The sequence below is a fragment of the Parambassis ranga genome, chromosome 21 (assembly GCF_900634625.1).
Source record: "Parambassis ranga chromosome 21, fParRan2.1, whole genome shotgun sequence".
NCBI classification, from domain to species: domain Eukaryota; kingdom Metazoa; phylum Chordata; class Actinopteri; family Ambassidae; genus Parambassis; species Parambassis ranga.
Genome location: NC_041041.1, coordinates 8,024,643 through 8,052,398, shown reverse-complemented (window position 1 = coordinate 8,052,398; position 27,756 = coordinate 8,024,643). Strand labels below are relative to the sequence as shown.

General features: G+C 41.2%; 2 protein-coding genes across 4 annotated transcripts in view; one reads left to right on the top strand and one right to left on the bottom strand.

The window, feature by feature from the left end:
- col4a1 (collagen, type IV, alpha 1) overlaps positions 1-16,181 on the bottom strand; it is a 33,208-nt gene extending 17,027 nt beyond the window's left edge. The window contains exons 1-2 of the mRNA XM_028433754.1: positions 15,955-16,181; positions 119-172 (exon numbers count right to left, since the gene is read on the bottom strand). Of these exons, the coding sequence (XP_028289555.1) occupies positions 119-172; positions 15,955-16,026 (126 nt within the window). The 5' untranslated portion in view covers positions 16,027-16,181. The remainder of the gene's footprint in view (positions 1-118; positions 173-15,954) is intronic.
- Positions 16,182-16,255: 74 nt separating this feature from the next.
- col4a2 (collagen, type IV, alpha 2) overlaps positions 16,256-27,756 on the top strand; it is a 43,905-nt gene continuing 32,404 nt past the window's right edge. For all 3 annotated transcript variants that reach the window (XM_028433752.1, XM_028433753.1, XM_028433751.1), the window contains exons 1-3: positions 16,256-16,476; positions 16,611-16,726; positions 16,811-16,865. In XM_028433752.1, the coding sequence (XP_028289553.1) occupies positions 16,677-16,726; positions 16,811-16,865 (105 nt within the window). In that variant the 5' untranslated portion in view covers positions 16,256-16,476; positions 16,611-16,676. The remainder of the gene's footprint in view (positions 16,477-16,610; positions 16,727-16,810; positions 16,866-27,756) is intronic.

The following is a 27,756-nucleotide window of genomic DNA, read 5'->3' as shown; positions in this document are numbered from 1 at the left end:
AAGACAGCCACTGTCACTGCTTTGCTGTGGCAGTGAAAACAAAGTAATGTAAAAAATGAATTTACATTCATGTTGAATACGTATGGAAATAAAGGGTAGCAATAAAAAAAAAACTCACCTTTGCTCCTTTCACACCACTGCAATCACATTTTCCACATGATTCCCCACAACCCTGAGGATGAAGAGAAACAAAAATAAACGTGTCACTTAAAAAACAACTGGAAAGAGCATTGCTTAAAACTTTTCTGACCACAAGGGGGCAGCAGAAACAACCTGTAAAATGTGCCTATACTAAAATTTTATCTGAACTTGACGACAGAAAAGTTGCAAGCAACTGCTTATTAGTGATGGGTTCTTAGTATAAGGTGTCATAGTGTTCACAGACCATTTGTCTGTCAATAGTAGCAGCTTTAATTATGCTCATTTTAGTAAAGAAATATGAAGAAATGAAAACCTCTAATAAAGAAACAAGGGGCCATCAATTAGCTTTGTAGAACTGTTTGCAGGCCACAGTACATCAGTACAGCTGGCCTCAGTCCTCTCACCCCCCCTCCCGCCCTCCCTGCTTCCTTTCCTCTGGGGTCTCCAGAGGCCAGAGCCTGGGAACTGGCCTGCACTGCCTTGGCTCTGTCTTCCGTTGCTCCTCTCTTCCTTTCCTTTCCATCTTCCAGCTGTTTCTAGACTCACGTGTGAGGCGCCCAGCCAAAACTCTGTCAGAGCTTTGGCTGTGCAGACTTGGGCAGAGAGTACACAGCTACATATTTTCTCTGTCTGTTGCTCATTCCCACACACACACAACAAACGCAGTAGATGGCCCTATAACCATTCATTGTGATCCCTTTCCAACTTTCTAAACCTGAAGCCATTCTTAATGTTCCTCTCTCTAAACTGGATGTATGATTCACCCCAATGTATCTAATAATTGAATCAATATGTGGTCATGTGTGGAAAACCACAGCAAACACACTTCCTCTCAGCAGTTTGAGCCCCACCTGCCTGCACCCTGTCCCACTGCACTTGTTCTCTATTTGCAGCATGTAGCACATGTGTAGCCTGCAACACTTCCTATTCACCACTCACTTATTTTGTCTCACCTCAGCACTTCAGGTTGCTTAATTGTTTTTTTTTATATAATACTGCAGGAAATGACTACCTGCTTCAGATCAGATTAGCATCATAAAACAAACAGAGAGGAAAACCAACTGTGAATGAGGCACATGTGTGTTTTATTATAACTTGCTTGCAGCAATAAGGGCTCCTGGGGGTGGATTAATATGACTTTTGGCAGTTTACCAAGGGAAAAAAGGTATGCTAAAACAATAGGGGGACAGCCTTGCATATTGCCAGCACTGCTGATGACAACTGTTTGTGGAAAAATGTTTTTACATTCACCTGTTTCTCTGTCTATCTTGCAGTTTCTGTCATCCTCTTAAAGACATAACTTAAGTCAGCAGACATTCCTGGAAGTTTGTGGGCGTGACCAGGCCTTTACGACCATTACGCACAATGAGGACAGAATGAAAAGCACCACCTGGTGATGTCTACTGCTGGAACATCTATCTGCAGGTAGATCAAAGTACTGCTTCTTTGATTTTCCCGTTTGTTTTCCTTCTATGTACATCCGTTATGCATCATTATAAACCCAAACACCAGATGGGAGTGATAGTACACAGACCCAACTGACATCTGCACAAAAAGAGTGTCGTGTTTATAACCTTTGCAACCATAGATATGGTCTGACTTCATATTTGTGCATTAGAGGGATCTTGAGAGGACCCTATCGTGTAGATCCTCAGGCATAAGAATAGGGTTATGGAGGCTCTCATTATCTACACTACAAGACATTTCTAACATGAATACACATACAAAGATAAAAGGAAGATGAAAGCAGTACTACAACACAAAACCCAAGATGAAATGACACATGGTGGAATATACACCATGCATGTATTCAAGTACTCCCTTATATACTATGGTACTGCTTTATTATATTTCTTTATTTAATTAACAATACTTTTATCTTGCAGTAGGCAGTAGAGATGGGTACTGCCCCCCTATATTGACCTTAAAACAAGACCAACCAGCACCATATACAATTTGTTCAAATAAGTTTAAACGGTATAAATTCCTGTTTTTATATTATATATCTTGGACAATATTGAATACTTTATGTACTTTTATTGAAAATGACTTCTTCTTAAAGGCTTCACCTTTTGTTGGACATTGAGACTGTGGGAAAATAAAACGACGTTACTGTGCACAAACAGCATGATCTTTCACAGAGCAAACAGACTGAGGCCCTGTAGTGCTCAGTGTTAACGTCCACTGTCAGTATCCAGTGGCTGGTGAGTCACTGAGCTCTGGAGGAACTGTATCAGGCCGAGTAAACCTGCACAGCAGACAGCCTCACGTGTCTCTGGACAAGTGTTTATGTCATCCCTAAGTCTGGATGGCAGGCCTGGATGTCTCCATAACTGTGAAAGATCAATATGACGCATGCTGGCAGATTGTTTAATTTTACTGGGTGCTGCGCAAAACAGTGCCTTATCGTAATTGTGTGTATATGACAGTGTGCTTGTGATTGTTTACTGAGGCTGGAGCTGGCTGAGAAACACAGACCTGAGAGTTTGCTTTAAAAGAATATGAGATAGAAGCATAAAATGGCAACAGATGGGAAGGATGGATCAGGTGTAGTGTCCATGATTTTTGACACAGTAACATGGATTGATGTATCTTGGTGTTTGGTGCTATTAGTCGGCAGTTGCCAGAGATTACATCAGGTAAAGCTTCTTCCCAGAAGGCCTGACGTTTCAACAACACTTGCTCGATATGTCTGACATCATTAAATACGCAAGTCCAGCCCAGGAGAAAGGAAGTGATGAGTATTGTTTGCACTCCAGATTAAAAGCCTCAAGAGACACTGACATTAACAAAAAAACTCTTAATGTAAACGAAAGCTCAGTGTAAAGAGCTGTTACATAACTGGAATGCTAATGGAAAACATTGAAATAGAAGCAGAGTCATGGCTAAGACCAGCACCAACTGTTACAGGATAGCTTCCATTGATTTCCCCCTTTACAAAAGGCAAATGTCAGTTTCTTACAGCATGATTGAAAACTAAAGCTGTTACTGTGTTTACTGTTTAAACTCTTCATATCAAAAATAGAATAAATATGACCATAGTTTTAATGTATGTTACTGGACTGCAGCTCCATAGGACTCCATTCATTTTCTTCATATAGATGAGTCAGGGCTCAGAACCACTATGGCTGGTTTATGAAAATTTTAGTTCAATGTACATGATAGAGCCAGCACTAGTGGGGCTTTGCCCCTTTATGATGTCAAAGGGACTGCCAATCTGGCTTGTTCATACATTCCCATTGTTTTCCTGAAGCCTTTTTAAGCTCAGTTTAGTTGATCTGGCTGTCACCATCTTAGCAGGGCCTGACCATCCAAAAATGGTCACAGAGGTAGAGTGTGTGTGAGGCTATCTGCAGCTAAATGAAGCCTAAATGACCCAATGTAACCTGCATGGATTTTGCACATTATACACATTATACTGTATACTGTGTTTAGAGAAGAACGTTTTTTTAACTCTTTTACAACCAATCCATGCAGTGTGCTCTCTTCAGCACACAGTTATTCACACATTACATTCCTGACTTCACATTTCTCATGAAACAGACTTGAGGCATCTTGACTAAATCTTGTACAGAGTGTAAACAATGGGCGGAAAAGGAAGTTATTTGCACAATTTTGTCAAGGTAAACCAACTAAGAGGGGCTCACAGGACTCAGCCTTTCAGTTTGTCTCTAGACTTCTGTAGCTGTATGACTCAGATACTCTATTCTTTGTGCCAAAGTGGACAAATTCACATGTTGTGTGAAAGAATGTTACAGAAGTAATATAATACAGTACTTATTATTCTGACGGGGTGGCAAAACTGTTCCCATCCCTTTAGGCATTCACACACTGACTGTACATTTGCAGCAGCTGTTTCACTGCATCTCTCCTTCCATGTTAAAGGAAACTGAAGATCACACAAACATCTGGTCAGTGTCATCTGCAGACGTTTCTTTAAGACAACTTTACATTCCCAGCACATTCCTGCCATAACCTCCCACTACCACTGAAATATCTTACAAATCTCAGGGGTATCCTGGTGAGGCTGAGCACTGAAGTGTGTGAGAAGTTCTGTCCTCAAACCCCCTATTTTCCTTTTTATACACATGTGTATTCACATTCTGTGCACACACAAACGAAAGCCTAATATTAAGGTGGCCTTCCTACATAGTGGCTATCAGACAGTATTATAAGTTAAGGCATACCAACGTTGTGGTACTTATTACTCTATTAACCTAAATTAAATGGATTTCTGCCAGATAATGGCTTCAAACCAGACACACAAAAGACTCATGGTCATATGGAAACATTTCTGTCGGAAAACAAGTACAATAGAAGGCTGTTTGCTTGTTTTTACTCCAAAACACAAGTTTTCCTGGATCAGTTTTGTAAAAATGTCGAAAACGTTGTGACTGTGGAAATCCCCCTCAGTTATCTCCTCAGCTGTGGAGAAGCAGAAAAGGGTCTTCCTTCCACATTGATATGGATTTCTCTGAGAGGTGATAACCCAGATAACCCAGAGCATTCTTTCTATTCCTCTCACAACTTCAGTGTAACACCTCTGCCATAAACTCCTTAATGCACTTAATGGATAAGTTCCAATTTTCCATATTTACCTTGCATGCTCGTGTTTACAGTGAAAAAGCTATAATCATCTGTATTTTTCCAGGTTTAGTCATTTAGTGCAAAATTGCATCCATGTCTTAATCTAATGTTGCATCTGGCAGGCATTAACTTTATGGCTGGTACGAATAGAAAGAATAATTACAACAAACAATACCTGCAAAAGCCCAAATAAGAAGCATAATTGGTAAGTGGCCAAAGGTTGAGAGAGTTTTTGGCTATTGTTGCTGCTCAACTTTGAGTGATTTTTGCAGAATAATATTTAGGTATTTTTGTTTAATAGTGAGCCAGTAAATGTACAATATTGAGCAGTTATCTACTACCTCTGTCTCTAATCTATGGCTCTAGTATATGGCAGCCCATAGGACCAATTGGTGAAAAGTTTAGAAATTTGCCACAGTGATTCAGATCTGTACCATGATTCTTTTCACCAAGTTTCATGTCAGCACCACCCACCCTCTAGCGCCACCAACTAGTCCTTTAACATGGAAGAAGAGATGCAGTGAAACAGCTGCTGCAACACAGTCACATAGTTTGCCTCATTATCATGAAATTTGGTACACATCAAACTAAACCTCACAAAAGTGATCACTTTCACTTTTCACTGTGGGTCACAAAACATTTGGTGTGGTTTGACCACTAGGTGGCGCAATAATCACAAAAAAAAATGTTTTGGCTCATATAACCCAAGTGTTTGGGTTAGAAACTGAATTTATCTCATTCTCATTATACTGTTCATAGTCCCATTGATGATCTTTGCTAAATTTTCATGTCAGCGTAACAATTTGGCCACCATGCTGCATTTTGTAAAAACCAAAACCACATATTTTGCCCGATTGTCACAAAACATGGCACAGATGATCTTCAGACCATTCTTGATAAAACGTATCAGTAGAATTTTGTGTCTTCCAAGGCAATCAGCCATCACAGCTGAACAAATTTGATGGCGAAGCCGCCAAACAGGAAGTGAGTTCATATCTCCCCAACCCTTTGCAGTATCTTAACTAATCATGGTCACATGACTCTAGACTCCTTTGCAAGGGGTCACAACAAATTTGGTGCAGTTCAGCCACTAGGGGAAGCTATACTTGTCAAAAATGTGTTTGGTGGGTTAGCAACAAAATTCCAGTGTCTGGTCATACCGTGGTTGGTCCTATTGATGGCCATTGTCAACTTTTAGGGTCAGTATAAGTGTTTGGCCGCTATATTGGATTTTATTAACACAAATTCTCCAGCGGTCACATATTTTGACCGATCGTCAGAAAACTTGACACATGATCTTCAGACGATGCCTTATACAGCCTTATATCTGAGCCAAACTTCCGTGTACTGGCATGAGACTTTTTATGAGTGCTTATGAGCATCTCTCATATGTAACTACATCCCATTGCCATTGCAACTTTTTTCCTGCCTGGCTCCCTCATTGCTGCTCACAGCTATATTTTTTAGTGTTATTGCAAACTCTATTGGACTAAGTTATCAGCTCACTGAGTTCTGAAACTCTTTGGGCTCCACTGGGAAAAGTATCACACCTTTACAGGGGCAGAGTACACTGACCAATGATATAGCTATAAGAGATAATCAAGACTAGCTGAAACTGGCAAGAGTAGTGCTCTTTCACAAGGACAAAACCATCATGTCCACAGTGATGGCTGTAATCCTGGAATGTGGATGTGAACTCATCCAATATCTACACCTGATTTAACACCTTCAGGCAACTTTTCCAAGACAAACAAAATATGTGCTTCCTGCAAAATTAAGATGACTTATTTGGCCACAAACACATCCATCATGCTCGTATCTGTGAAATCTAGTTTGCCACCCTGCCTCTGACTTTGCAGTTTGGCCTTGTTGTGCAGCAAGAAGCTGAAACTGCTCCATGAATTCTCAACTATTTGTCCTCAATTCCTAGATGCACCACGTGAGGCACACCATGTTGCATCACTTGTGTTTACATATTCTACTCTGTTTTGGGCGTTTGGGTTTCTGAGTTAGCTCATGTAATTACTTTTAATGACATCCGATGAGATTTTGGCTTTGTGTCCAAGCAGTAAATATTGTGCAACATTGTTAACCTATCAACAAAGTTTCACACAAACATCTAGGATATTTTGTGGAATGACTGAAATAGCGACTGGAGTCATACAGCACAGATTTCCTTTTTATTTTGTTGAAGTCATACAAGCTCCTGTTTCCCTTTAAATTTGATTGCATTGCCAACACATGTTGGCAATCAATACAGAATCCTGAGCCATCAAAAGGGATTCTGCTCTGTTACAGTAAATTTAGCAAAGTGGCAGAGATATTTAACCTATGCAATAACCTCATAAAGATGTTAAAGCACAGATCATGGCTTCCATATGGAGGCAATCAGGATAGTTTTTCTCCATAAACGTCACTTGGCAGCAAGGCTCATTAAGCTGCACTAAATGAGACAGTTGTAAACACACTGTGGTAGTACCATGCCTACTAATAAATATAGCAGCATCCAGTCGGCTTATTCTGGTGAAAACACAGTGCTGTCGACTCTGTGGTTTGGGAATGTCGCTTTGTGTTCTTTGCATGAGGTGATTATCAGACAGGTGTCACTGTCACATTTAGGAAAAAATAAGAGATATAAAGATAAAAAAAAGTTAAATAATAAGAGATGAGCTAAGGAGGATAGATATGTTTATTCAGCCTGTGGTGGGGTTGAACTGCTGCTCTAACATACCAGGCCTTCTGAGGCCAGGAGGAGAGAATAGAAGTGGAGGAGGGGAACTGTCTGACTGACTGCCATACTTGGAAGACAAGGCTCCTGGTGCAAGCAGCTCTGTAAACAAGTATGAGTATGTGTGTGTCTGTGTGAGAGTGAGCTACACATGCACATGCAAAATGTATGATGGAATAGCAGTTTTTAAATAGGCAGTTAGATAAGTTAGATATCAGCTCAAATAACATTGCTCTTCAAAGTTAAGCTTGATTTACATTGCCAGGTGTTAACAATTAAGTGACTCTTTTTGTAATTTACTTTATTTTGCAACACCTAAAAACACTCACAGACTCACAAAAGTTTAAAATAGACAAATCTCAAACATACTGGCTAGTTAATAGCAGTTAACATGGAAACATTTTAATAATTTAAGACACTATTCAACCTTACAAATGACAGACAACCCCCTGCACAGTAGTTGCACATCAGTTCTCCAGAGAAACACAAGGCCAAGCTGGGACTTATAAACCTGGAGACATATTATATGTACATTCTGCAATAAAACCAGGCTAAGTTTTCTGTTTCCTATATTTATGGAGTCTTGTAGAGCTGATTTGCTGAGACCCGCTTGATGTAAAACATGTCCTGTTCTTGCTGCAGGCAACAGCAGGTATTAATCTACACCATAGAATAACTTCCATAACCAAAAGCAGATGCATCTGCAGAGAGCTGTTCCTCTCTCTCACACACACAGAGGGCCAACTATCACAAAAATGCACACACATGCAATGGATGTAAACAAAATGAATACCAGACTTCATGAATGGCTGTAAAAACCATAAAACTTGGCAAGATTCATGATATCATATCTTTATGTTTCTTTGGGAAATCTAAAATGTTAATTAAATGCATGAACTAAGAGAGCACACGCACAGAAGTTAATGAACAAAAGCTAGCAAACACACCAGTAAGTTGCCAGTGTGCTCATGCATCACCAAGCGTGACCAGTTTAATGCTGCCTGTCATCAAATTTGGAGCTGAAAGACCCCTGAAAGAGCTGGAAGTGCTGGAGGTCTTGAAGTTAAGAAAACTAAAAAATATAAAGGATTACTCATTCGAATCTTAACAAACATATCACAGTTCTATATTTTAATCCAAGCAAACATTGGCTGGCAGTGGGCAGAGTATAGCACACATCCTCTGGGACTGTACAAATTATTGGTCATGTCAGAAAACATGCGACATGCAGTGGGGATGATGTACAGCTCCTTCAGCAGTGAAGCTGACAGGAATTCTCACAAGTAAAATTAACTCAACAAATGGGAAAATTGCTTCATGCTATTTCTCAGGCATTGCTGGTTATTTATTTGTACTGTATGTGAGCATGTAAAAACAGAGTCAAAATGGGATCATTTCAGCTGTCTGCATGTGCTGAGAAATCATAAGGTTAAAGGGTTGCATAGATTGGACTAAATCCAAAGACCCCAAAGATCTAGTTCTTTAAATATGTATTTCATTATAATGATTCTGTGACCAAAGAGGTGCATTATTTTTCTATATAATATTGCTGCTTTAAATTATGATGGTCACTGACCTCTCTTAATCAGCTTGTCCATTAGCATTCCATCTTGATAAGTCACATGACCCTCATGGGATCATCCTGTTGACCTATAACCTCTGCCGAGACCATTAGTGAGGATTTAGATGCTCAAACAGAGCTTTCAATATAAAGGTCATCTTGATAACTCGGCTCTTCCTCTGTGTTTGGGTGTTTGTAAGGATGTGCATGTGAATGAAATGTTACCTTCTTGACAAATTAGGCCAGACTGCTGCTAATCTTTGAGGCTCAGAGGGGACTTTCCAGCTCTAAGCCCTGCACAATCACCACCGCCAGCCCCTCCAACTGGCTTTTTGTAGAAGAAAGATGAAACTTTTGAGCACTGACATGCAGAAGATTCTGTGGTGGTCTCATAAAAAAATGTAGAAATGGGACGATTGTTGTGTCTACCAGTGGGCTTTTTGGGCTTCTATGCAGTGCTCTGTTCACGTGCCCACACATCATTGGTTGGGGTGGTTGTTGTTGCACACACACGAAAAAAAAACATTCCACAACAATCCCACAAGAGTAGGGCTGGTCAAACACACACACAAATGTAAACTCGAAAAGTTTACACTTTCATGTCTGCAGCTAAAGTATTAGACAGATTTGAATTTGCAGATTTTCTCATTCATCTCCTGCGATTGAGGCAACAATTAAAAGAGGTCAGCGTGTGCTGATGGACATGGAGGGGAGGGAGGGGGGGCAGATACCCATTACTTTGTTAGGATGTTTGTTTTCTTTGAGAAAGGGTCTGTTCACTTCACTTCGGCTCTGCCTGCAGCTCCTCTGTGAATGTGCAGCACTGTGCCACAGGATATGGGCTTTAGGAAGCCATTCTTTCTGCAGAGGAAGGCCTCTTCCTTGCCTTTTATGCTCACAAAGACAAGAAGGGGTTGGGTCAGCTTTGGGTCTCTCTTAAGAGTGCTCTGGTGTCTGGGAATCACGTCAGCACGTGAGGACAAGGAATGACCTCTGTGACTTGTACAGACTTAATACTTACGTCTTGGAATATTCTCAATATTCCAAGTACAAATACAAAAACTACATCAATAATGACCAGTTAAAGACATTATTCTAACTAAGCTGTGTATATGACTACATTAAACAGAAATGTTGGCTTTTTTTGGAAAAACTTTTGGCGAGTTGGTTTGTGAAGAGGCAAGAAGTCACAAATTGTGGCAAAATTGTCAAATTTAAAGCATATTCTAAATGCACTACACGTCCAAAGATTGCTTTTAAAACAAACAGCAACTATGAGCATAGTCAGCATGTCTTATTAGGATACTATTTAAGGAAATGGGACAGGGTAAATTGCTGTGATTTTACAAAATTGATGCACATATGCACTGGATGTGTGTGTACACGTGAATGTGTGTGCATGTAAGCTCTGTTTCTAACACAGGCACGCTGCACACACAGTATATGCAGTGTTGTTGATCCTTTAGGAGAAATTTCCCCCTTGTAAGATTATCATCATTCATCCAGAAACACAACATATGATATATGACACACAAGTGAGGCGGCACAGTGTGAGGCCAAAAAAGAAAGAAGTTTTTTGTGCCTACCTCAACAAACCGATGTTTTTAGCGATGTTACAGTTACACTGTTACATTTCACTTGATAGTCATCTAATAGACAGGGCTGCTCTCTATTGTTCTGCACTCTCTTTATTGCCTACATCCGCATTACATCACTGTGGTTGTCAACATATGGAGAGATTGTTGCTCATAGATTTCACCGACTTGAGGCCTTAGAAATGCTGAACGCTGGCAGCAGATATGCACTCGTATCAGTTCAAAATGTCCTAATCTTCCCCTTGAATCTGTGTGCATTGACAGATTGGAATACCCCCTCTTCCCCTGATGTGAACCACTTCATGTGACAGGCTCAGCTCGCTTCCTACTCAAATTTATCTGATGAAGGCTTTTTTGTCTGGAATACTTTAGGAGAATAACAGCTACATAAAATGAGTATTTCTTATTGTTAAACAACTTGACAAAGCTCCATGAGCAGCAACATAAAAGGACAACACAGGAGGAGATGAATAAAGCATCTGTTCTTCCAGGAAAGTGGTTCAAGGCTCTCAGTATGGATATACGAGAATGTTCGGTCGGGATCTGCTATTTCTATCCATCCTCCTCTGTATCTTTAGTGCCATTAGCAGTTCATTTCTACCATGTCTGGTAAAAACACAAGAGTAACCTAAGCTCAGTAGAGATGGGTTAGGGGTGCAGGACAGAGGTTTCACATCACTGTTATGTTCAGCTGACAGAAATAAGAAATGTCTTCATTAATCAGATCAGAGGAGTTGTTGAAAGGCTGCACACACACCACATTCTGGCAAGATCGTTAATCAGTTAACTTATAATGGGGTAAATATGTAGCATGTGCTTCTCTCATCTCTACTGTCAGGCAGGATTAGTCATCACCAAGTCCATCATTTATCCCACCGACCACACACACTGGCCTTTTAGCCTGTTCTGCTAATGATTCTAAACTCCCACTTTGATTCTCCAAGAAGCCTCTGCTAGAGCTTTTTAGCTGATGTGATACCAACTATTTTTATTGCTGGCACAAGAGCGTTACCTAACTTGACTATAAGCCTACCTATATAAATTATATTTTTCTTGTTATATACCTACTAAATTCCCACCAGAACAGTAAAAAAGTCAGATGGTGTGTCAACAGAATTAATTTCAGGGATCGGACAGGGAGCGTATATTCCTAATGTGTAAGTGCTGACTCTAATGTTCTAACATTTGATGACACTAAAGCTGTGGCTTCATCTTTTGATTGATGTGGCCTACAAAGGCTACCCATCCTGAGGTGTGTGTAGCATGAGCTCCTCTCACATAGCAACCTTGACAGCTGTAATTCACATCCATTGACACTTCATTATGTGGAAGGTGTTGCATCCTGCTGTACTGTAAACAATGGATGAATGTCACATCCACCTGAATGATACCAGGTAAAAGAAGGTCACATTTCTCTGAGACTTGTTGCACTGATGTGATAGGATCCTTCTTTAAATGCAGCCTTTAAAGGATGCAACCCTGGAATTAGATACAGCTAACGTGAGGAACACGGACAGCCAGCATGAAAGTGTGACTTACATCCATGTCTGTACTGCAAAAGGAATTTGATAAATCTGTGAGATTATGAGGTCATTGTTAAAATGACCTTTGACCTTTGTTAAATGTTGTATGTTGTATCATTTAGTTGTTTAAATTAACCACTACAAGAAAAATGTCATTTGAGTGTAAAAACTGTCATCTTTGATCACCTGTCATCTAGTCTGTAAAAGTATTCATGTGGTTTCTGATGGTCCAGTAGCAGGACGTTTTTATTTGAAAAGTCCTAAATACTGTATGTGTCTCTGGAGAGGGGAAGTGTAGGCTGTCAGAGAGGAAATGAGCTGCTTTTACACCATGAACCTGACCAGCTGTGTCATGCCTGGGCCCATTTCTCTCTAATGTCCTGACATGGCCACGTTTTTTTTCTGCCTCTTAGTTTTTGAAGTAAACTCTGTAGATGATAGTAGGCTGGATTCACTTATATTTATCCACTGATTTATCAGGTATGAGCAAGTGGCCCCTAATAATATTTTATTTGACCATAAAACATCAATAGTTGGACTATTAAAACTTATAAAGGAAAACCCACAACTTTTTGCCAAAACCCAACCTTTTTTACTGCAGTGATTTTTACAGTTTGCCAAACAATAACTAACCTGCCTGAACTGCTGACACAATATAAGTTTAGGAACATTTCTGTACTGCAGAAACTTCCCATGTGAGCCAGTTCAGATTTGATCTTCATTAGATTTGGATGAATCTCAATCTGTGCCCTTTACAAAACAGGAGTCTTGTGAGATCAAATAAGACATTTATTGTTTTTTTTCTTCAAAATATTTTTCTGCATGAGGAGCATAAATACCAGTCAAATAAGCGGCTACATGTGCACTTATACTAGTTCCAAAGGATTTTTTTACTAAACAATGGCACCTGATTAAAGACCCAGTGTGACCCAGTATTGATCCATCACACCTGCCTTCTATCAGCCCTCAGTTGACCTCTTTCAGGTGGCAACAAGTAGCAGTGTTGATGACCTTCTGTGTTATTTATGTGATTAGATAGGTGTGAAATTGAGTGACAGCTCACACTGTCAGTAAGAGCTGTTGACTCCATGTCTCATTTTTACACTGCTACGTGGAAATAAAGTGTGGCTTTCTTCATTTCATTGAACTGTAGGGATTCAGTAGGTCATACTATGAGTCAACACATGTAAACGTAACCGAAACACACACGGGAGTCATAGACCCACATGTTGTTGTTGAAAACTTTAAGCAAACACTGCACTTTAGTGCTCCATTTGTCCTTTGTATCTAAAGCAAGACAGAAGCCAAAAACTGACAAGAAGAACAGCTGAAAGAACACTTAGCCAAAACTAAGAAAACCAAAACAAGTGTAGAAAACACCACCCTCGCTGTCTTCTGCTCCATCAGTTGGACAATTTGGCAGCAGATGGGTGGAAGTTCAGGTCAAGTACCAGAAAGTGAGACTAAAAGATTTGCTACGGGGCATCATCTCTGGCTCCGATGCACATTCCTTCACTTCTGGGACACATAACCTCGTCACCTCCCTCCTCCTCCTCCTCCTCTTCCTCTCCCTTCTCTTCCTTCTCCAGCAGCCTTCACTTCCATCAGTCTCCACCTCCCACTTCTCTGTCAGACAGACGTATCCATTTCACCATCTCCATCCAAACCACAAATGACATTTATGACTCACCAATTTCACAGCTAAATGGCTAAATTGCACTTTCACCTCAGGGAAGTAACTAAACTCAAGGATAACATACAAGTGCAGATGATATTAACATGGGACAAAAAATTTCAGTTTCATGTGCCAAAAAACAAAACTGCAGCTGTGACAAATCCAAATGAGAAGCCTCCTGGATGATGCTTTGACCCCAGGGGGGTAGAAAAAGAGCTTTACCACACTTAACAAATGTATTTAATCCCCCTGCACTTGGCACAGAGAGGGAACACACACAGAGAATCACACACACACAAGCAGAAAATGGGGCATACCTGACACAGTACTTGAGTAACAAGGTCAGGGGAGAATTATCTCCGTTACCCAGAGACGCCTGTCAAAATACAGGCACACAAACATGATCACAACTCTTCCAAATGCAGGCATTTTTACAACACCAAGGACACGGAGGCTAGACAGGTTGTGCCTTCACATGCTGCACTTCTTGGTTGGTGGTCAGTCGCAGCAGTGACAGAATCAGCTGTTGTTGTCTTTGTGGGTAGGGGGTGGAGGGTGGGGTCGTGGTCTATACGATCAGGCCTTGTCTGCACTTTGTACACCACGTCTTGAACACAATTCTCAGCTTTCAACAGACAAAACACTCTTTAGGCTGTGTAAGGATTAACAGCTCGGAGGGCCACTTCCGCCATTCACTTTGGCGCCGGGTGATGGGGTTAACTCCATCTTGTTGTGAAACATCATATCCAAGCTGGGCAGCACAGAGAAGCATCTCTTTCCCACCAGCAGCTACCGCCTTTTTCCAAATCCCTCCATCTAACAACCCACACACAAATTCACTCCAGGAATCTGCTAATCTGCCCTCCTCCTCCGAATGCTCCAGTAGGAATTAAAAATGACTCATTCTGACCAGATTAAATGACCACCATGGGAGAGAAACCCTATTCTGTTTATATTAAATAAACAGTTGGTAAATTCACTCAGTCATTTTGATGTAGTGGCAAACGGGGGAAGCAAAGGTCTATAATAGAGCTAAATATTGATATTCAACTTTTACCCAAACTATTTGGACACTTTCATAGCTTTACACACGTTACATAGCCACCTGAGACAGCTGGCTGGTGTCCTCTTTACACACAGATCATGCTATAATGCCACTAAGAGGACCCCCTCTTTATGATGGGTTTCTCGCCAGCATGTGTGCTATCAAAATGCCCCAGTTCAGCTTCCATAGCATACACACAGAACAGCAGGTACTGCTTAGAACGATCTAATGTGACTGACCCATACCTCACCTGGAGATTTGAAATGTGTTTTTTTTTCAACCACAGGAGGACGCAGAGCAACGTTAAAGCATCCACCTTTATTTCCTTTAAAAGTGATTGCTGCTGTTGTTGGTGAGGGTGCTCTGGGAAAACTTGTGTCTGATCCACATGGATGTCACAGGTATGCGATCATATCAAAAGGATTAATGTAAATTAGATGTATATGTGCTTTACATTTTAGAAAGAAGGAGGCGCTTGGTTTTATTCTAGGATCAGCAGCAGTTCTTGTCTTTCTGATGATCATGTACAGCAAATACATTCAAACAGACATGAACGGCCATGTGTAGAGCATCCTCTGCACTTGTGTGTGGAATCAGATTGATAATATAAACATACTAATGATTACAGACATCTCTGTGTCCCTCATCACCTCCTCAGACCTTCTTTTCTGTTACACCCACACAGGGAGGGAAAGAGAATGAAACTTCAGCTACTGTATGCACATCTGCCCCACCCTCTCCCTCCACCCTCCACCCTCTCCCTCCCACTTCCATCTCTCTGCTTCTTTCCAACAGAAGTGAAAGAAGTTTTCAGAGCAGGATGCCAGAACCCGAACACAAAATGCAGCTTACATATCTCCAATAAATAAGATAACATTAATACTTATTAACAAAGTCTGCATAAGTCTTGGTGAAACAAATGCCTGTGATAAGGATAAACGCAATAAATGGACTGTGTGAACACACTGAATATGTTAAAGAGTGGTCTGCTCAAAGACTGAATAAGTCTATGACCATAAACATGAAAAAAGTCTGATCCTTAAAGTTGCAAGATCTACTTTACGCACAAGTTATAAGTCAAAACTACTCGTCCACTTACCTCAGCCCGCGTCAGGTCTACACTGCAGTAGAGAACCGCCAGAGCCAACAGTGTGCCGGTCGGTAACAGCATGGTGGCGGTGCGCGGTAGAAACAGTGCGGAGCGCCCACAAAACAGACACCTGTAGACCGCTTCTCGTCCTCTCTCTCTCTCTTTGAATAACTTATCGGCAGAGCAGGTCGGGCAGCACGTTTAGCTGCATCTTTGTCCGAGACGATGTGAGGTTCTGATCAATGCAACTCTCTCTTGTTTCTGCTGCACCACACCCCCCTCCCAAAACGACCACCCTCGCTCATGCAAACGGGCACAGTCCTGCTGTTACAAACACTTTGACTTTTCTCTGTTAGGAGATCGAGGGACATAGCGCAGTGTTTTTTTGGCCTTTGGTAAGAATACCGAAGGAGGTTTATTTTTTGGTGCCACAGGTGGCTGTTCTGAAACTCTTCAGACCGGGAAGCAGAGCATCTCCTCCCGCGTGATACCACTTCATTCATAACCATCGCGCGCAACACTGGGGTGACTGTAAGTGTATTTTATTGATCCGAGTTATTGCACATGAATGACTTGAACAGAGATTACGGCCACGCATAAGAGCTTGTGCGCACACGGATCGGATATAGTGCCAGTGTTAACACTGGGGTCTCGGTTTGTCTCAGGTTGTGTAGTCATGCTGTAGACTCTACGAGGGAACGAGCGGCGTGGGACTTGAGTTTGCGGTCTGCATGCGTGGGACCATGCACGGACAACCGACCACAAGACAGAGGCACCTGAGGTAGTCTTATCAGCACGTTTGACGGCACAACATGAGCTGCCACATGATTAACCAGCGTTTTACTGCTGACATTCTCATCAACAGGCTGCTGCTGCTGCTGTGCCTCTCGGCTGCCATCCTCGTCTCAGGAGCGCACGCAGTAAGTTTTGATCCCTCTCACGTTTGCTTGCTTCACTTTAATCTACAGTCTGATGACAAGGGAATGTTAGTGAAAACGAGCTTGATACGAGTTTGAATCTTGTTGGTTGCAGCTGTTTGGCGCACACATGCATACCTCAGTGGGAGTGTCTGGGTTGGGTTGGGGTGTTGCTTCAGTAGGAGGGTTCTTGCTGGTATAATCAGAAACAAAACTCTAGTCTAAATGTCACAGTTCAGAGATTGGCTGAAGGTTTAGAGTTCCTCGTGTTTTTTTTTTGCCAAGTCAACAAACAGTAATTAGATACCTTGGAGGGATTTGTTGTGTTTTACTTGACCTGACATTGAGGGGCAGGGTCATGACCTCTAAAGGGGGGATGATGTGTGGTTGGCCCTTGTAGGGTTAAATTGGTCATGGTGCATGTTTATAGGTAGCCACTTGATACCAGAGGCACAATTTTTTGGCCTTTAGTCAAAGAGAAGAAAACTGAATTATTGTAAAAAAAATGCAGATTTGAGGATAGCTGGGAGGATTAGCCACCTGTAACAGCAGTGTATCTTTGATTGATTTTAATGTGCTGTAGTCATGTCCATCCTGGCTGTGGAAGTACAAATCTAAGCACAGAAAACTACCTGAAGTTGCAAAAAGTTGTCTTTTTATTATGAAATGTGATGATCTTTGTCACTGTAGCTGAACAAGAAAACACAAAAACAAGATTTGGCCCTCAGACCCTTACACATGTTAATATCATGTATGATGCAACATGGCTGATAAAAGCATCCTCATCACAGGTGGAACCAGACATTAGTGAAACTAGGTTTGGTAGCTGCTGTTCTGTGCAGTAGGACCGCTGCTACCTGCCTTCAGGTGACTTCAGACTCCATATTGTGCACATTGTCTTTGTCTTGTCATAGCTTTCTTTTGTGTCTTTGTTACACTTTTATAAACCTGAATGAGCATTTAAATTAAAGACAGGCATGTTTGTCTGGGACAAATTAGCAGTCACTAAAATGGGTGTGAACCTCCTCCTGCATATTTTTGCTCCTGTTTCTTGAGCCCTAACCAGGTGATGCTGTATCCACGTGCATGCTACGTGCATTTGCTTGTGAACGTGTAGCACGTGGATGTGTCTTGCTTTTCTGTTTGTCTCAGCTTGGGCAGGATGTCAGATGTTTGGTGGTTCTTCAGGGGACTCAAGGCTCATCAGATGAGAAGTTATTTTCTGATGTGTGATGAAAAGACCCTGTTGTCTGTCACTTTTATCAGATTTGGTCAGGGCTTGATTAAAAGCGTGTGACACAGCTTAGCTCCTCTGTGTATTGTGTAGCTTTTCTGCAAGGCACTGACATTGGGAAACGTTAGGCTAAATTTAGCCTGCCATGATCCATGTGCTCTTTGCAAACAAACACGCTGTTAAAAAGCTCACATTGATCATAAAAATAGCTTTCTGGTAAAATATTCACATCTGTAAACATTACACAGTCAGTTTCAGTAACTTGGAGCTGTGGTTAATGACATGGTTGAAGACATTTCCCATGTAAGACGGGTTAGGAGAAATGGTGACCAAATGCATGTCACAGTGATGTTTTCCATCTGACACAGAATTCCTCAATCGCAGCTGCGTCTTAGAAAATATGTTTCTGTTTAATATCAAATCCAAATCTGACCCTCGGGACAGTTGTACTTATTTTGACTGTTTCCCATTATCTAGGTCCATGTGGTGGTTTACGTTCGGATTTTCCCCAATCCATTGATGCTACTAGTGTTATGGGATTCAATTTGTAATTCCCAGAATTTTCATGTACCTCTGGCTACAAACACATTTGAGGTTAGTGTAGGTGGAACTGAGGACAAGAAAGTACCGCACGGCAAGAAAGATGGACATGATATCAATGAGTGGATGTTTTCAGATGGTGTGTTGGAAACACAGTGCAACATGTTAAGTAAAGGAGGATGTTTTTGTAAAAATGTTTCTCATAGTTTGATAGGCCATACTTCAATTGGTGCTAACACTCAACAGCTAACAGGGTTTTTCCTCAGAGATTTTGAACCATCTGAAAACATCCTATACGGTGGCACAATTGGAATTCAGTGTGGAATTGCTGCAGCAGGGTGTGACTATAGCATTAAAAAAGGCAAACCAGCACATATTTACGCTCTTAAGGGACTGATGCATGTAAAAATGTGCAGTTATTATGTGTTTGGGAGACCAGTTTGCACTAGATATGTTGCTTGCCTTCAAAACAGTACTTCAGATACTATTTCCCAGCTTTGAATCCTTCATGTTGCTGCCATACTTTGGTGGGAAAATTGAACCCCTAGATTCATGAGAGTAAAAACACGATTATGTGGATCCATGTAACCACTACCACCACTTCACACACGCACATCAACCACGCACACAAACACCGTTTATCAGGGTCTGTTGGCGGGGGAAGGAAGGCTCTTGAGGCAGTAATGTTAACAGGATGCTTTGTATAGGCCCCTCTGAGAGGCTTTGATTCTATTTGAGAATATATTTCAAGATGTGTTTGAACATGATAGGATCGGGGAGTGATGCTGGCAGAGGATGTGTGACTTGTGGGAGTTTGGACGATGGATGAGACATTTTTGGGCCATAGATTTGCTACAGTATCTAGAAGCCAAGCAGCAGTGTCTGCTTTAGCAATTACCTTCGTTTCAGCTAAGTGGATGATTGTGATAAATGTTGTTTCTGCATGTGCCTTTTTGGCACTGTGTCCCATTGCAACCACATGACCAAGCTAAATCAGATTGCTGTGTTCTCAGTATCCATAGGAGAATAGGTAAAATATGCAAATAATAAAAATACAGTTCATATTACTTGCACAGCCGGTCACTGTGGATGTATTAAAGCATAAGTTTGCCTCTAAATGTGAATGAGTGGTGCGTAATGGGGTCACCAAATAGAGAGCAGACACACGTGACTGACCTCTCGTGATTGTTTTATCGGGGGGGGGGGGTGAGTCTCCGGGGCAAGGGGAAGATGTCTGCCTGCGATGTAGAGAAATGGCCCTCAGCTCCACTGCCAAAATAGTGGCTGTGACATGGAGAGCGCTTGGCTGTAACAATCAGGGGAAGAGCCCATTGTGCTGGTATGCAGGAAGCCACAGCCTCGGATGAGAAGCCCATGTGTGGGGCTTCCCTGTCACTGTGTGTATGGAGCAGTTTCAACTTAGGTGTTGGCTTCACCTCAGAGACAGATCCCCATAAACTCCCTCCATTTATGCTGCGTTGCGTTACTGTTGATAGAAGTTAATGGACGTACAGTATGTGGGTCTTTTGTTTGCTTAAGTATTGTTTCCTCTCAAGTTGCCTGAACGTGACTTTGTGGTGGTGATTGTTTGATTAGTCTACATTGTAAATGTGAGGAAAGGCCTGGCGTGCTTGGCTGTTTGCCTCACAAATTTCAGAGAATACATTTTATGAGATTTGTTTAGAGTTTTTTGGGGGAACACGCCTCAAATTGGTAGGACAATTTGCTCTCCCCCTTTTCAGCAGGATGTGTGAGGCTAATTTTCTGCCTCACGCGTGCAGAAAGTGTGGGCTGTGTTTATCTGTGGGCTCAGTGAAGTTAGGTTTTATGGGAAACATCCTGAGTGCAGAATTGTGTGAAGAGAAAATACATTACCCAGAGAAGCTCTCTAAACAGGAAAGGGAAACGGGTGGAGTTTAATGTGTCAGGGGTTCTTTACAGCCCTGCTGGACCCCACATAGTTTGACTACACCAGAGATCACTGAGATGTGCATTCACAATGTGAACTTTACATAAAGCAACATGTGAAACAGTGTGTTCTGTGGCATTGCTGAAAATAGATCCATGCTCTATTGGTGTGCTGCTGTTAATCAATTTATTGTAACCTTCCAGATATAATTATTATAACGTTTGTTGACTTTCTAGGTTTGCCAGGTTTTTAAACCTTACAACAGGAATGTAGGAATAGTGCTGGTTTAATTGTCTGGACAATTGTTGGTCATGCTTCATTGTTATCCCCACTCATGTGTGACAGCCTAGAGAGACACAACCCTTGTGTATTACTTTGTACAGTGAGTGCAGACACACAAAGACTCTGTATTTTTCTCACTCTGTCAGTCCAACAGAAAGAGAATTTCTCCTACCTCCAGAAAGTAGATAAGTCAACTGTATATTGGTGGGTTTACAGTTTTGTCAGTGGGGGTGTAGCTACAAATTTTAATCAATAAATGTGATGAATATTTTCTTAGATAATTAATAACATCAACTGTAAATTGTCAGCAAAAATAATATGATATATATATATATATGATAATTTTACACTATAATTTGTCAGATACATTGATTAAATAGCCAAATAAACTCAACATTATTAGACTGTGTAGGCTGCTGTGTAGTTTCCATGGTGTATGTTGCATCATAGTCTATAAAAAAATGTAGCTTTAGTGTATGTATTTCTGTTCGTTAGTGTTTATGAGTCCCCTGTAATGAGTGAGAAGGTGCAGTACAAGAAGACTTTGTTTGTCTTGGAGTGAATTTCGGAAGTGAATTCATTGTCGACCTTGTCTCTGGAAAATCCCTGAGTACAGTATCATATATATACAGTATATGTGTGTATATATATCCACCCTTGTCCTTTGCCCTTACTCCATCTCTCAGTGACTAATAGAGGGACACAGGGGTCCCATCAGGCTGTGCTGAAAGAGTTCCAAAGCCTCCGTCCTCCCAGGCTTCAGTCTCTCAGCACAGTGCTGTCCCTCACTTCCTTTTATAGCCTCATTCTGCCCCTGCTTTTTATCCATCCTGTCTTCTGTCCCCTCGCTCGCTCTCCATCTATCCCTGAAAGGGACACTTGGCAGACGGTCTGTTCATCCTCTTCCTCTCTCAACTTGTCTTCTTCACAATTCAGTTCTCTCCCCATGTATCTTTCCTCCTCCTCCTCCTCCACCTACATGTACATCTCTGGTTGTCTGTCTCTGCTCAGCAGTGGTGAGGCTGCTCAGTGAGCTCAGATGGAAGGATTGTTTCAGCTGTGTTTATAGAAAGTGCGCATCATGGACTCTCATACATGCTGGCTCCACAGGTGCCTGCACACTGATTGGACTTCTAGAGTCATTCTTTAAATTGATTTTTTTTTTTTGGTAGGTGGGGGTGGGTGGGGTGAAGTGTATCTTGTCATATTTAGCATCAGGGCCTCCGTCCAGGCACAGGCACAGCTATGATATAAAACAATAGCATTGGCTGGTCTCACTGTAGCACTCTGCACGTGTTTCCCTCTGGAATGGAGACACAGACCATTAATTTCCTGCACAGCTGTGGTCTAATTGATTATACTGAATTATTGCATGTCATGGGAAGAATGTTAACACAGTTAAATGCACACTAACGTGACCATGTCCAGTTCCCCTCCTACCGCTCCCTCCCTCTATGCCTCTCACTCTCCTGGTGATCCTCTGAATTTCCTTCCTTCATTTTCCTCATCACTATGTCAGTCTGTTTTGTCTGATTGACTGAGGTTCACTACAAAACACCTTTTGAAAGCATTAAGGACATGTACATATCAATCTGCAACAAACTTCTCTTACGTTTCCTCAGCAACCATGGCGACAAACACACACACACTAAACAATGGTCATCTAAACAATGGTCATCTACAGTACCTGGTGAGGATGAGCTGGGTCAGTGTGTGTGTCTTTAGACACAGGAATGGAGTTGGCATTTAGAGATGCTGACTTTAACTGGACTTGAACTTTCCACTCAGCTTTCCTTGTTAAACACAATCGGCTGCCTTGCAGGTATTATAGAGCATTCTTTGTGTTTTTCTTGTAATTAGATAGCATTGCCCTGAATACAACCAAAGTCTAGAAAGCTTATAGACAGAAATTTCATCCTTTGACTAGTATCTGTTATAGAGCCTAAACAGATGTTCTCCAACTTCTCTGTTGTCCATGTTCCTGAATGGATCCTCCCATCTGGATGTTATTGGTCATCTGATTAGAGGTTTGAGCTGCAGGGCTGTCACCATAACAAGGTCTGACAAGTTGGCCCATTTGCACCAAAGTCCAGAACGGATCCAAATGGATCTAATCCCAGGGTAATTTAGTAGGAAGCCCTGATTGGAAGTGTGGCCCTGTGTGAAATGGATTTGAGTGTCTGTGTGACCCGAGGAGAGGGAAGGTTCAGCTTTGTCAGGCTCAGGGCAGAAACCAGAGCTGTGTTTACACTGGTGCACAGCCACAGGGGCACTGTGAGAGTTTGAACATGAACTAGAGCCGGTCCCTCTGCTCTAGTTCATGTTCTTCTTCAAAGCTCTCAGTAGAATGACCCCATCCCTCTGCTCCCACACTTCTCTTGCACTACTCCCCTGCTTTAATTGCAGTTTCTATAGCAGGCTTCTCCTACAGATTGATTAAATATCATGTGTTTTCAGTGTTTAAACATGAATTTGAGTCTTTTATTCATGATTCGAATACTATAAATGTTATTTTATGTTTTGCTGTGTGCAAAAGTGGTGACCCTTTTCTAGTCTATATATATGACCTGACCTGACCACATGTAGAGACTATTATACCATTATACCATTAGGTAATTGTTTTTAAGTTAACAAATGTTATTTATTTACCACATTAAAACTCCCACTGACCTCTTGTCATTGTACAAATGTGGCCTCCATGTGACCCTGCTCCATTCATGAAAAAGCACAAAGGTGTTTGTTGTCTGAGGAACACAGATCTGGGTAAATATACATTTTAAATGGGTTAAAGCAACAACCATATACATCTTCAAATGATATTATATATCTGCTAAGACCCACTGACATCTGACTACCTGGGTGAACAGGAAGATGTGTCTGCCAGCAACAGGCAAGGAGTCATTTGAACTTTATTAGCAGATTTACATACGCTGGATGTACATGTTAATTGCTAAATAAAAGGAGAGGGTATTTACAGTACTAATCTTAAGAATGCCATGGCATTAGGAAGAAAAATCAGTATTAATAGTGTTACATTGAGTGGATTACCTTTGCCTTTTCTATCAGTAATTTTTAGGTCATGAGTGTGTGGACGAGTCGATGTGTTTAGTCTCTCTGACAGGAAGTCGATAGTGAGACTGGAAGTAAAATTATCTGTAAAAGAAGCTGCGGACAAATTGTACTTCTTATCAACTATAAAAATGCTATTATGACTAGCACAAATTTACGCTTTATCAATATAATGAAGGCCCTTGGGGCCTTTAGTGTTGTATCAAGTCATGCCTCAGATAAGCCAACACAAACATGGTCATGTTTGATGTTTTCTTTTCCGGCTTCTGTATGTATATGTATGTTTGTTTTACACTCGCAATCTGATTATTTGATTCAGCTTAATGTTGAACTATTGGCGGAAGCCGAAGCTGCACACAAAGTACACACTCTCCCCTTTTGACATGCTGCCCTACTTTTTAAGCCATTTTGCTTTGGGTGCAAAAACTGGGCTGGTGGGGGAAATCCGACACAAAAGCTCCTGTATAAGAACTGAAAAGTGAATTACTTTCTGACTTTGTTGAAGTAGTGATCAAGTATTTGCAAGGTGGAGTTGTCAAACTCTGTGAATGTTTTCCAGACAGTTTATAGTGTGAGGGGAAACTTTTCCTTCAGCCCCACATATGTGATTCACACACAGCCAGACAACAACAATGACCAGCATGATGTGGTGACAGACTCTGCTTGTAAACTCCTTTCAGTCTGTGTATGTGTTCACTCTTACAGTCAGACATTTGAGGCTTTGTGTTTATACCTTCCCACTTGCAGTCACAGGGGTCGTTTGGACATGCTTCTTTCTTCTTTTTATCCAGTGAATCCAGAGCGTCCTCACCCACATTCCTTTTAATGTTGTCCTGGATTCACTGAGTCTGCAGGGAGGTTGGAAACGGCGTGCTGAAATGAATCGAGATATTGTTTGAGATGTTTATCTTTTGCACAAATGATGTGCAGGCTTTAAACAGGACGGGGGTTTCTTCTTCAAAGTTAATAACCTGACAAAAAAAGAAACAAACCCTGCATTATCTTCATCTCTTTATGTATATTGATTTTGAATAAGGTGCCCTGATCATTATTTTTTGGAGCTGATCCGTGGATGTAATATCAGCTGATTCTATTCTGTTCTATACAAACGTAGCTAAATCTTCCCTAGAAACAACCCTTTCCTATTTTTTTCAAATTACTAATTCAGACTTGAGACTGATTGCTTTGTTTCCATGAATTCTTCACAGAGATGTTTCTCAGCTGGCACTGGGAGTATCCCACACAGCCCTGAGATACATGTTGGTCAGATACGCATCAGTCTTATCACGCAGCATGTTTCCATCACAGACGTGTGTTACATGTAAAGTCTCAGATCATCTTGCAGCCAGGTGTTTCAAATTCAACCAGTTTGCAGTTGTTCTTTGACATCTGCATCATTAGTGTGAAAAAGGGCAGCTGTAACCTTGGCAAATCACAGCAGAGGCAGATGGTCTGACATACAGTGTACAAATCTATACACAGGCATACCCACACAAAAAGATGAAAGTGGTGAATTCACACACAATTTTACATAGAGGTGCCTTCGTGTGCCTTCGCGTGCCTTCGTGTGCAGCGGTCAACTGGAAAATCTGAAGACAATTACCTGAAAAAGACCATAGTATGTTTCTCCTCAGGCATGTGCTTACTTCCATCTGATGGTATCAGAACATGTTGGCTTCATGTCTAAATATGCACTGCAGTTTTTTTGTAAAAGTAACAATGGAAATCAGACAGAACTGTAAAATTTATAGATAAAAATTCAACATGCATGCACTTGATTCCAACAGAGAGGGAAGTCCAGGCATCAACAGAGACGTGTGGTCTGCATGCACAGAGAGAGTAAAGAAAGAGAGACTGCCCTCATACAGTAGCAAAGAAAATGTGAGGACGGGCCATGCCTTGGCAGTGCAAACTCAAAGCAATTTACAATTTACATACATTTGCCAAATATTTCACCATTAACACCATGCCATCAGATTAACAGATTGATGAACCACTGATCACATGTTTTGGGGTTGCGACTAGTCTACAGTAAGTTTTGCTGCAGTTTAAAAAAGGGATTTTCTTAAACAGGGACTAGTCATAGAGATTATTTTGTATATTTTAAAAGCCTGTCTGGGGGCTTTACATGTTAGCTTAGGCTAACCACAAATAAGTGCTGGTTTTTGTGGCAGGCTGCTACATACTTGTCCCTATACAAACAAACATTAATGTGCTCCATTTGACTGAGTTATCAGGTCAATCTAAAAAACAGTGAACCTCATCTGATGTTTAGTGAGACAACGAGAACCCCATCACAGAAAGAGTGTATGAGAAATAAAACTGAGAACACTCAAAAAGGCTTCGATGTTTGAACTCCCTTATCTTTAAAGTCTTTGTGCAGGAAATGTCGCAATCAAGGAAGCTCAGATTAACTAGATAGCTAACTTAAAGCATCTCTAGTAATTATCAGCATGAGTGTTAACAGACAAGTGATTGTAGAGAGGAAACAGGATCAGACAGGCTTCTTGGCCAAGGTCAAAGTGGAAAGGTCATGGGTCAGATCCTTTAAGGATGAGCTGCCAAAACAAACTACAGACCAACCATTCGTGGTCCTTGTAGTGGGATTTAGTTTCTGTCGGCCCTGGGAATCTTCATCACCGTTACCACAGCAGCCATATTTTACACCTCTCTCTCGTCAGTGTTCATGTGTTGTCCTTCTTGCAGCATTGAGTCAGTGAATAGGAACAAACCCAGAGATCAAACACTCATCCTGATCTGTGATCTCTGTTCATCTGATACCTTATACAGATGCAGGGGGGTTCTCTACAAACACTGCTGATGCTTCACTGTGTCATTTTATGTGTGAAAACTGAGAACTTAGCATTTCAGCAGGCAGTTTGTCACTTCCATCACCCAAAGTCTGCAAGGATGATGTATGAGTTTTAAAATGAAGTAATGTGTGTGTGGGGAAAATGTACTCCTCTCAGGTGCCTCCATGTTTATCACACTCCTTTCAGTCCCTCATATTTCTAAATTATGTTATAAGTTTGTTATTAATAATCTTTTAGTAGGATATTTTACTGAGAAATTTGCTGGGGGAGTTGTGGAATGTGCAGCTGTAGTCGCGAAGATGCACTCACTCTTTTCTGTATATCTGTGTGTATGGTTAAAATTCCACAGAGAGCTGCACTTAAATTCAGTTCACCATGAAAAGATTGTGTGTTTTGTCTAATCCTGTCAGTCATGATGTTGTGGGGGTCTCCGGTGCAGACTGCAGTCATAAGAAAGTCATAAGAAACCTTCCTTATAGTTCCTGCTCACTATCAAGATGAGACATTACGTATTTATTTGTCATTTGCCGTCAGTTTGTTTTCGTCTTGTCATCATCCTGTCCTCCTCGCTGAGTGTCTTTGTTGGTTTTGGCTGCTTTTGACACAGACAGGAAGTATTAGGAAGCGGTTGTGTCTGTGGTAAACCTAATCTGTGCAGTGCATGAAAGGAGATGGTGACTCAGTCTGACCACAGACAAACCAACCATCATTATGTCTGTAGGTTCTCCATGATGATGGTACAGTGTGAAAGAAGTGCAAAAACAGACACACTGTGTTTATCATTGCATTTGTTGGCAAAGGGAATAATAAGGGTTTTTATAGTTGTCTAACTAATGTCTGCTGAGTTTCTGCCCACTTAACACATGCTAAGGGTTACAGGTTGAGAACACTAGGAGCCTTTTGGGTGACTAAAAGAAATGATTACTATAAATGTGTTTGGCCCTTACAGAAAACGTACATCCATTAATCCATCTGGGCACGTGCTGTTGATTATTACATATTAATGTACTTACACCAAAGTACACATTTTTAATGAAACAAAATGTG